Consider the following 11,565-nt stretch of genomic DNA (forward strand, 5'->3'; position numbering starts at 1 on the left):
TGAGAGAGAGAGAGAGAGAGAGAGAGAGAGAGAGAGAGAGAGAGAGAGAGAGAATAGCATACAACTTAATACCACCATCTCATTTTATTTTTGGAATTTATCCAAAGACAATAGGGAATTTTATAGAGATATAATAAGTCCAATTACTTCTGCTTATGCATCCAAGGATGGAAATTTTTTGCTGTGTGGACAATAAAAATGAAAGATATCTGGAGTCATTAATGAGAGATAATTTTAGAGACTTACCTAGTACTTTGCTGTAGTATGAATTCCATTCTCCCCAGTAGGATTGAAATATATAGTCTTGTAGAGAATAAGATAATGTATTTTTAACCCTTTCACCAAAGGTCATCTGGTCAGTGAGCTCTGACAAGGCTGCAGGAACATAGGACACTGGTGCAGGGATTTTCCCACAGTTTCTCTCCACTGTTGAGGCTGGAGAAAACCTTAATGTGTACATAAATGGGATTCCTAATTTGAGAGCAACAAGGTCACCACAGATTGTAACTGGGTCTGCTACCAACACATCAAAACCACCGTTCTGAAGTCTTGCCATTAATGAAGGGTTGTTTAATACACCATCACAGATTTGTATATTAATTTGGAAAAAAGTATCTAGGAGTTTTCCTAGTTCTTTGTAGAAAGTCCACATTGTGAAAGGAGTTGGTCTGTGGTTTATCCACAGCATTATCATATGTTCAATTATGGAGTCTAGATTTCTTGTCTTGTAAGAAACAGGTATCTCTTCAAACTTCACAGGAAAATTAGGACTGGAGTTGATGAGCAGAGTTTCTGATGAAGCCAGTACGGTGACACTGTGATTTCTTTGAATCAACTCTTCTATTATAATCTTAATATTTAACCAATGGCTACAATCTGTAGGCCAAATTAGCACGTTCCCACTTAGAACAATTTCAGTCAAAGTAAGATTTAAAATCAGCAGCTGGACAAACTTCTTAGACATGGTGATATTCACTAGGGAAATCATTCTACTGATCTTTTAAGATGAAAAGAAACCTTTCATGTATATTTAGGTAGATTTTTTTTTCAAATAAAACAATGGTTAATGTGATGAATATACTCATTCACAGGTCAATTGATCTATAGGTCAAAAGGAAAACAATATAATTCAAATTCTTATATGTATAAAATGATTTTTCCAATAATAAAAATGAAATCTACTCCTATTTTGAGAAAAAGAATCAAGGAGGAGATAAGCCTAGTAGTATACGTGTACTCTGAGATAATAACTATTATTTATAAAATGTATCTTTAATATAGATTTCCCAAATTTAGATTGAAAAAAAATTTAGAATCCTTTATTATATAAGCCATTGTGACAAAAATGATGGTCGTCTACATTATAAGGCATCTTTACATGTATTATCTTATTTAGTTTTTTTTTTTTCACAATCTTGTATGGCAGAAATTATTTGTTTCATTTTGTGGGTAACAAAGTCAAAGGTTGAGTTCCATATCCGAAAGTGTATGATAAAGTAGTACAACTGGAGCTATAATCTAGCATTTTGTTTTATTAATTGCTGAACCAACATTATTGTCACTTCCCCATAGGTCATATTTTTGGAGAAAAATAAAAATAACATCCTTCACTTAAAGGATGTTTGCTCAAACATTTCAAGATATTTTAGATCGACTCCATGATGGAGTAAATTTCTAAACATTTGATAGAAAACAGTTTTCTGCTCTAAAAGAAATTATCATTGTATCCTATTCACTTTTTACAAAAGATTTTTCACTTTCTCTATAAGACATCTTCATACACATTTTTTTAAAGGGAGACACAGCCTTTTTAATTTAGAGCTGTGGAGTAGATTAATTTAGGAGGATTCTTAAGTACAGTACCCTGTACCCCTAGGTTTAAAACTATTCTTTTACAAGCTATCAGACTAGAGAATTACCTCAACATTTTCAGCTTAAACTTGCTCAAGAATAAATGAGAGATAATAACACCAATTTGTTGAATTACTTTGTAAATTGGCAATCATATCTGCAAAGCTACTTTGCAAACTCTTTGGTTCAGAGCAAGGGTATAGACATGTCAGAGGTTTAGTATATTTTCCTGAAAATTAGGAACTCAAAAACATTGATCAGCCAGGCATGGTGCCACATGCCTGTAATCCCAGAGGCTCTTGAGGCTGAGGCAGGAGAATCGCAAATTCAAAGCCAGCCACAGCAAAGAGCAAGGCACTAAGCAACTCAGTGAGACCCTGTCTCTAGATAAAACACAAAAGGGCTGGGTGTGTGGCTCAGTGGTTAAGCACTTCTGGGTTTAATTCCTGGTACCAAAAAAAAAAAAAAAATCAACTTTGATCATTAAATCAGTAATCTAGCAATATAACAACTGACTAGACATGTATATAGAGATATTAATTTCAATCCTTTGTGAAGCCCAAACTGAACAAGTATATAACAATTCCATTTTAAAATTATTAGAGGCTGTCATTAAAAAGAGAAATGAGAACACAGTGATTTTAAAGGATAAAAACAGAAATTAAGAAAGTAACTCAAACGTTGGGCTTTCCATTTAAATTTGGCTACTCTTAAATTGTGTAATTTTAGGCCCTTGGGTAACAAAAGGACCCAGAAGACAGATAAAGGGAAAAGGAAAAAGAGAAGTATACTTTCAGAATTAAATTTGTATCCTCTGAAGAGTCAGCCTCTGTGGACTTCCGATAAAAAATACTGTATCATATAAGGCAAAATCAAAAGTCTTTTCCATTGAATGACTGATATCTATATGAGTAAAATATAATTATTAATTTAGAATTACTAACAAAAGCTTATCAAAATACCTATCAGAACTTCAAATGCATTGTAACTACCCCTAAATTATTTGGAATCTAAAATAACGTAAGATTTCAAAAAGTGAATAAGCTACTTTTAAGTGTTCTCTGTGGGACAATAAAATAATTGTCTAGTTTAGTAAAGAGCTTTAGGTACTATAATCGGTTAATAGTGAATTTATATGTTTTAAATTTGAAATTACACTTGAATGTTAAAGGGTTTAATTGGTATTAACTTAGATGTCTCTTTTGAAGACATATGTGTAATTTTAGAGACTTAAATATCCATATGTAGAAAAATAATAACATGTAAAATATGTTTGATTCCATGACAAAATGAAACAGTAAATTAATATTATTATGCTTGTTAACTCTATGGTTTCACTAATAGCTATTCTGAATAAGGTATGAGTAAGTGACTTACAGGGATACTGTTTTGGAGAGAGTTTAGGTCCAACTTATGGAACACTATCATTTGCAAGAAATAGGTCAAGAGAAGTTTAAATGACCTCAGAATCACATGGCTAGAAGGGGTAAATTAGATGATTATGTTATTATTTTGGTTCTGTCCAATGTTCTTCAGTGTTTTACTTTTAAAATCAAATAGTTGAGATATATCTCATAACAGTAAAAATACCGCATTTCACAATTGTGGCTATTTGAGAATGGAACACCTTAAATATAACTGAAGATTCCAGGAAACAACTAATAATTTTAAAATGTCTGTGAACTATCAATGTAAAAGTGCCACAAGTGAACAAGCCATAGAAAAATTATGCCAATTACACTATTGTCCTTGTATTCTATATTAAGTAGCCATTTTCATTCTAACATCTATATACTTTGAAAGAGAGGAGTATGAAAGGTAATAAAACAGAATCACTTTTCTCAGAATCACATTTAATAAGATTGTGTATATAAACAGTTTCTAGTGAATGCTTAGTTCATCTGCATGAAATTAGGATAAAAGTTTCTTAAAATGTGTGTGATGTTATTTAAACTGAGAATTCTTCAAATAACATTTGTATAAAGTTTCTTCTTAAAAAAAAAAATCCCTGCAAAGATACTTTCTTGCCTGATAAAAGTTTTCTCGCATTACCTGAGCATTACACTGGCTAAGATTTATCTACGCTGATTCTTGTTTTCATTGTCTCCCAAATTTTAGAGACGGTCACTGAGGCCACAAAACCTGGAAACAAGCCTTCATGCTGTTTAAGAACAGGCATAATCAATGCTTCATCACCTTAACTTTTATCCTCCCAATGTTACTGAAATGAAAGTCTGGCTACCCAATGCTTGAATGTCAATATTCAGGAGATGAGAGTTGAAAGGAAGAATTCAGGATTTTTGTTTATTTTGGCTGTACTGGGAATTGAACCCAGGGGTGCTCTACCACTGAGCTACATCCCCAGTCCTTTTTATTTGTTATTTTGAGGCAGGGTCTTGCAAAATTGACCAGGCTGGCCTCACACCTGTGATCCACCTGTCTCAGCCTCCCAAGTAGCTAGGATCACAGGCAGGTGCACCATAATGAACCAAGAGGCAGCATCTTGAGATAAAGGGCCAGTATCTTTAGAAGATTCAGGGAATAACTCAAAACTCCATCTCCGAGTGGGAATATGCCTGAGGCATAAAGGGCTTTTATAGAAAGGGAAGGAGGAGCAGGTCAGGAAGGAGTGGAGTCCTGGTCATCAAGGCCTTGTCTTCTTTTTACTTATCATAATGGACCTTGACTTCCTGGTACTAGCTCCTATATCTATTTTGAATTTTTCTTTTGCAAAACTGAGATTCAACATAGGGGTGCTCTACTACTGAGATGCATTCCCAGTATCCCCCCCACATTTTCTTTTTTTTTTTCTTCTTTTTTAGACAGGGTCTTGCTAAATTGCCCAAGCTGGCCTCAAAATTGTGATCCTTCTGTCTCAGCCTCCTCAGTGCTGGAATTGCTGTCATGTGCTACCTAGCCCAGTCAGGTGGGTCTTCTCTTTAGAACTTAAAATGCCCAGACAAAAGGGGGTAGACTTAGACTATGCAAAAAGGATTAGGAAGAAGAGCTCTGAGAAGGACAGTTTCCCAGAGGGGCTTCCCAGTTCCACCATCAGGGCTTCAGTTTAATTGGAGTTCCTTGCTTAGTGTTTACTTAACTTTTGAAAGCTTAAATTTAAATTTACTTTTTTTTTAAAGAATTGTGTATAGAAACTGATTTTTTACAATATTTCTTTTTAGTCTAGATCCTGAACTCAAATGATTCTCTACTTTCTGGATTGCAGCCTCAGCCTTTCTGGATAGCCTCCTCATTTGCAAACCCATGAGGACAATGAAACCTATTTCTTATAGTTGTGAGAAATGAGCGAAATAACACATGTAAATTATTTAGAGTAACATTTGTGCTCAATAGATATTTGCTGTATATAATTCTGTGGTGGAAACAATTTTACTTTTAAAATGATAAAATAAATCAGATCTTATCACCTTGACCTACCATCTCTCCCTCTTCCTACAATGGCACACTGAAATATCTGAAATTTCCCAAATAATGCAAGTCAGTCATGTTCAGTCTGCAGGCACATAACAAACAGTGTGATATCAATAAAGTGACAAGCACCAAAGGTCACAAATGATTTACCTTAAGAAACATGCACATGAGTATACTCATAAAAATGATCATTTTCCTTTCATTCTGAAATACTTTCATAAATAGGAACAATGCTATCATAACAATGCTTTCATAAATGCTATCTCTGGAAACTATGAATGTCTGACAGCCAGTTCCATCTCTAATGCAGTACCTCTGTCATCCAGCTCATGGGTCACTGCCAGAGAGTATTTGAAAGATTCTAACCAAGCAATATTAATGTAAATAAAAAATAAAGAAAGGAAGGAAGGAAGAAAGGAGAGAAGCAAGGAAAAGATTAGGAATAAGGAAAAATAGGGAAAAGAAAATAGCTCAAATAGAAATGCATAACTTTTCAGGGAAAGGACTATAATATACTTTTTTTTCCTTTAAAATTTACTTCTAGAAACCAAGGACCACAGAGGCATAAGCACTCAATATATTTATTTTCCAGGACTTTATTTTACATTGACCACTTCTGCTAAATTATTTCCTAGTTTCACTCAAATATCTTAAGAGCACCATCCTTCTTTCTAAAGATTGTCTATAGTTATAACAGATGGCATTAAATCTTAAAGACTATTCATCCAGCTTTCATATGTAATACTATATTATGGCATTGTATGCATAATATATGAATCTAATAAGTAAAGAATATTCTTTTCAAATCCTGCATTTTTAAAGTGCCAAAGGGTTAAACTGCAGATAGCAATATACTGTGCTTATAGATTATATTTTCACTGTCATACAATTATTATATTCTTCTCTCCTTAAATGTGAACACAACTTTGGTGACTTTTTACTGATATTATGAAAAAAAAAAAAGAAATTTACCTGGTTCAATTTTAAACAAATGTTTGAAATCTGTAGAGGCTTGTCTTACTCTCAGAAGCTGCTTATGAAGCTCTTTAAGAGCAGGAAAGAATATTCTCAAACAACACACCTAAGGCAACAGAATCACATGGAGACCTACACCTTAAGGAATACTGAGTTACCTAGTGATAACATGCCCAATTAAACTCTGTTCATCAAATTAAGAACAGGCAAGACATGGAATGAATAGTTGACTCCAGATACTAAATACATTACAAGGAAAAAAATCCAAGAAATTTTACACCAAAAATACTCTGAATAATTGATGATGTCAACTTGAAATTTAAATTAAGAGAGAGAGAGAGAGAGAGAGAGAGAGAGAGAGAGAGAAGCTTTAAGACTTAGGAAGGTGCAGACACTCAGATACTTTGGTATGAGAAAGACCTTAATGTGAATACTGTCTTTTCAAACTAGTAGCTAAATAATCTTATTTTTCTCTTCTTGATATTTTGAAGCCTCAAAATTCTCATGTGTGTGATATTTTTTATTATAATGATGCAACAAATTCAATGAAAGAATTTGGAGAGCTAATATATATAAAGCCCTTATCACAGTGTCTAGTACATAGGAAGAGATCAATAAATGCTAATTACTATTACTGTTAGAATTTCCATGAGTTTGAGCCAAATACTCATGACTTGAAACAAAATGCAACATTGTGATATCTAATTCCTAGCAATTAACAGAGATTAAAGATCCACTTTGAGACTCTCATTACATTCTTTTGCAAAGAGATAATCTTAGGGAAATTTGGTCTCTTTATTTACTCAGGTGTAAAAATTTGAGACCTGAGTGGATATAGGTTCATTATTGGTTTAAATTCTTTAATGAATTAGAGAAGTAGAAAATAAATTCAAATTACAATTTAGAAGGAAAATTTCCATGTACATCTACATCTATGATGGCTTGCATGAAAATAAGCTCCTCTATCATGTGAGTACTTTTACTTCTTACCTGGTCTGTCGAATGTGAGCGTTCATGTCTGTGGCATGAATGAGAATATGGTGTTTTAGTAAAAACAAACTTAAATAGTCATTCTAACTTGGAAGAGTATAATTCAACTAGAAACATGACACTGTATATCAAGATTAGAGCTGTACAAATCTATATTGCATTCCCATGAACAAATTAAGGAAGATTAGTATCATGTCTTAAGATGGGAGAATAGTGTGATATTATTACCAGCATTGCCTTACAGACAAAACACAATGGAACATGTGATTCTTAAATTCCAGCCTAAGGAAAGTAAACCAAGGATAACACAAATATGAATGAGTAGAATTGTATCTACATGAATTATAAATTAAAAGTTCAGGATGAATAGGTGATTAAAAACAGACGTGATAGGATAAAAAATAAACATCCAGCTTGACTCAAGAATATTCCACATACTGTTTTATCTTCCATTAACTGAGATGCTACACATATTCAGGTATCTCTGTTAATTTACTACATGCACAAGGACATGAAGGAGATTTTTTTAGGAACTTGAAAGCCTCATTGCTTCATAAATTTTCCATTTGTTCTTCACTTATCTTTATTTTTAATGACATTCAGTTTTAATGCTATGATGCAGACCATTTGTTTGTGTCTTCATAGGACACTGCAGGCTTCTATGTAATCATTGTACCTGTGCTTTGTTTTGTCTGAAGGGAAAGAGTTGGGTTTCCTTCATAACCAGGAGACAAACATCTGTTTTGTAAGTTGGGGGCAACTGGTTAACATATCCAGAGAAGGTGATGACTTTTGCTGATACAAATTGATTTTTAACTACAATGGGCTCACTAGTTTTTGATCCCATTCATTCACCTTTCGCATCTAACACTTGTATCCACATGCTGTCCCATGCATGTTTGTTTTTGTTCATATAGATCAATTTTACAATTATTTTATAACACAGAGGTTTGTAGAAAAGAAGCCAATGAATGTCAATAGCTATCACTGCACAGGAACTTCAAATTTTCTCTTCCTAACATTTACGTAAAATACTGTATACAACTTAACAAAAGCGAGAAACATTTTGATTAGGTCTGTGCTTACCAGGTTTATCATGAAATCAAAATAAAACAGTAAATATATAACATTAAGATTGTCCAAAGTATGAACTATAATTATGGAGTGTGAAATACCCATTGTTGGCTGAGAAGATAATCAGGTTTACAATAAACATGGTTAAGCCCACTGCTTGGCTTCAAATCATTTGAGTGTGGACAACTTCAGAAATGTGCTATGTATGAAAATAGAAAACTAGGAAGCAAACTTCACATTAACAGGAAAGTGGAAAACATGGCAACAAAGCTACCATTAGAGAGATGAAGTGCATATGTACCATTCTTATACAGATAATACTTAAATCTCTAACCCATTACATTTCCTCAGATTTCACCCCACCTAACAATTGCTTATTGGATTTCACCAAATATTCCCATAAGTATCACATGCACAACATTTATTTACATTTTTTTTTAGTTGTTGTTAATCTAGGGATTGAACCTAGGTCTCACACAGATTAGGTAAACACTCCACCACTGGACTCCATTCCAGTGACAGAATCTCAGGTTCTCACTGAGACTGTCTCAGGGACCTGTTAAGTTGCCCAGGCTGGCCTTGAACTTGCAATCCTCCTACCTCAGCCTCCCCAGTTACTGAGATCATAAACATGCACCACTGTGCCCAGCAACATGTACAAAGTTAAATGTGTTATTTCTTTTCTTGAATTGTCTCTCTCCTATATTCACATCCTGAGTGATTTGCACCGTTTATCACTTACTGAAGTCAAAAATATTGAATCAATTTTAATTTCTTCTTCATCCCTCTTAACAATCCTCATTAAGTAGCCATTGGTTTTAATTAATTAGACCTAAAAAAAGCTAACACTAATTGAATGGTTAGTATTTCTCAGATTTTATTCTAAAATTCCATCATGGATTAATTAATTTAGTCCTTTTAGAATTCTGTTAGAAATAAAATAAACCAAGCTGGGCATGATGGCACATGCTGGTAATCCCAGCGGCTAGGAAGGCATAATACACAGCCGAGTTCTAAAAGACCTTTAAAGAAGAGCTAATACCAATACTCTTAAATTTATTTTAGGAAACAGAAAAAAGAGGGATCACTTCAAAACTCATTTTATGAGGCCAATATCACCCTGATTCCAAAACCAGGCAAAGACACATCAAAGAAAGAAAACTTCAGACCAACATCTCTAATGAACATAGATGCAAAAATTCTCAATAAAATTCTGGCAAATTTAATACAAAAACATATCAAAAAGATCATGCACCATGATCAAGTAGGGTTCACCCCACGGATGCAAGTTTGGTGCAACATACAGAAATCAATAAATGTAATTCATCACATCAATTGACTTAAATATAAGAATGATATGATCATTTCAATTGATGCAGAAAAAGTGTTCGACAAATACAGCACTCCTTCATGTTCAAAACACTAGAAAAACTAGGGATAACAGGAACATATCTCAACATTGTAAAATCTATCTATGCTAAGCCCAAGGCCAACATCATTCTAAATAGAGAAAAATTAAAAGTATTCCCTCTAAAATCTGGAACAAGACAGGGTGCCCTCTTTTACCACTTCTATTTAACATAGTTCTGAAAAACTGGCCAGAATAATTAGACATACAAAATAAATTAAGAGGATACAAATAGGAAAAGAAGAACTAAAATTAGCACTATTTTTCAACGATATGAGATTCTGTACCTAGAAGACCCAAAACATTTCAAAGAAAACTTCTAGAACTAGTAAATGAATTTTCAAAGTAGCAGGATATAAAATCAACACCCATAAATCAAAGGCATTTCTGTGTATCTGTGAAAAAATAAAACAAAACAAACAAACAAGCAAAAAAAAAATAACTTGGGAATCAACCTAACAAAAGAGGTAAAAGTCCTCTACAATGAAAACTACAGAACACTAAAGAAAGAAATTAAAGAAGACCTTAGAAGATCAAAAGATCTCCCTTGTTCTCAGATAGGCAGAATTAATATTATCAAAATGACCATACTACCAAAGGCATCATACAGATTTAATGCAATTCCAATCAAAATCCTGCTGACATTTCTCATAGAAATAGAAAAAGCAATCATGAAATTCATCTGGGAAAATAAGAGACCCTGAATAGCTAAAGCAATTCTTAGCAGGAAGAGTGAAGCAGGTGGCATCACCATACCATACCTTAAACTATACTACAGAGCAATAGTAACAAAAACATCATAGAATTGGCAACAATGGTATAGAATAGAGGACAAAGAGACTAACCCATGTAATTACAGTTATCTTATATTAGACAAAGATGCCAAAAAAAAACATACATTGGAGAAAATATAGCCTTTTCAACAAATGGTGCTAGGAAAACTGGAAATCCACATGCAACAAAATGAAATTAAACCCTTATCTCTCACCATGCACAAACTCACATCAAAGTCAATCAAGGACCTAGGAATTAAACCAGAGACTCTGAGTCTAATAAAAGAAAAAGTAGGCCTAAATCTCCATCATATTGGATTGGGCCCCTACTTCCTTAATAAGACTCCTATAGCACACAAATTAAAATCGATAATTAATAAATGGGATGGATTCAAACTAAAAAGATTCTCCTCAGCAAAAGAAATAATCAGTGAGGTGAATAGAGAGCCTACAGAATGGGAGCAAATTTTTACCACTTGCACATCAGATAGAGCACTAATCTCTAAGGTAAATACAGAACTCAAAATGCTAAACACCAAAAACCCAAATAATCCAATCCATAAATGGGCCAAGGAACTGAATAGAAACTTCTCAGAAGATGATATACAATTAATCAACAAATATATGAAAAAATGTTGAACATCTCTAGCAATTAGAGAAATGCAAATCAAAACTACTCTAAGATTTCATCTCATTCCAGTCAGAATAGCAGCTATTAAGAATACAAACAACAATAAGTGTTGGTGAGGATGGAAAGGTACACTCATACATTGCTGGTGGGACTGCAAAATGGTGCAGCATTGGAAAGCAGTATGGAGATTCCCTGGAAAACTAGGAATGAAACCACCATTTGACCCAGCTATCCAACTCCTTGGTCTATACCCAAAGGGCACAAAAAAACAGCATACTACAGGCACACAGCCACATCAATACTTATCACAGCACAATTCACAATAGCTATACTGTGGAAACAGCCTAGATGCCCTTCAGTATATGAATGGATAAACAAAAGTGGTGTATATATATATATATATATATATATATATATATATATATATATATATA

At 33.6% G+C, this 11,565-nt stretch overlaps 1 protein-coding gene across 1 annotated transcript in view; it reads right to left on the reverse strand.

Moving 5' to 3' along the window:
* LOC107158795 (UDP-glucuronosyltransferase 2A2-like) overlaps positions 1 to 11,565 on the reverse strand; it is a 46,131-nt gene that overhangs the window by 31,733 nt on the left and 2,833 nt on the right. Inside the window, exon 2 of the mRNA XM_048785750.1 lies at positions 247 to 876. Within this exon, the coding sequence (XP_048641707.1) occupies positions 247 to 876 (630 nt within the window). The remainder of the gene's footprint in view (positions 1 to 246; positions 877 to 11,565) is intronic.

This window comes from Marmota marmota, unplaced genomic scaffold, assembly GCF_001458135.2.
Source record: "Marmota marmota marmota unplaced genomic scaffold, marMar, whole genome shotgun sequence".
In the NCBI taxonomy this organism is placed as follows: Eukaryota; Metazoa; Chordata; class Mammalia; order Rodentia; family Sciuridae; genus Marmota; species Marmota marmota.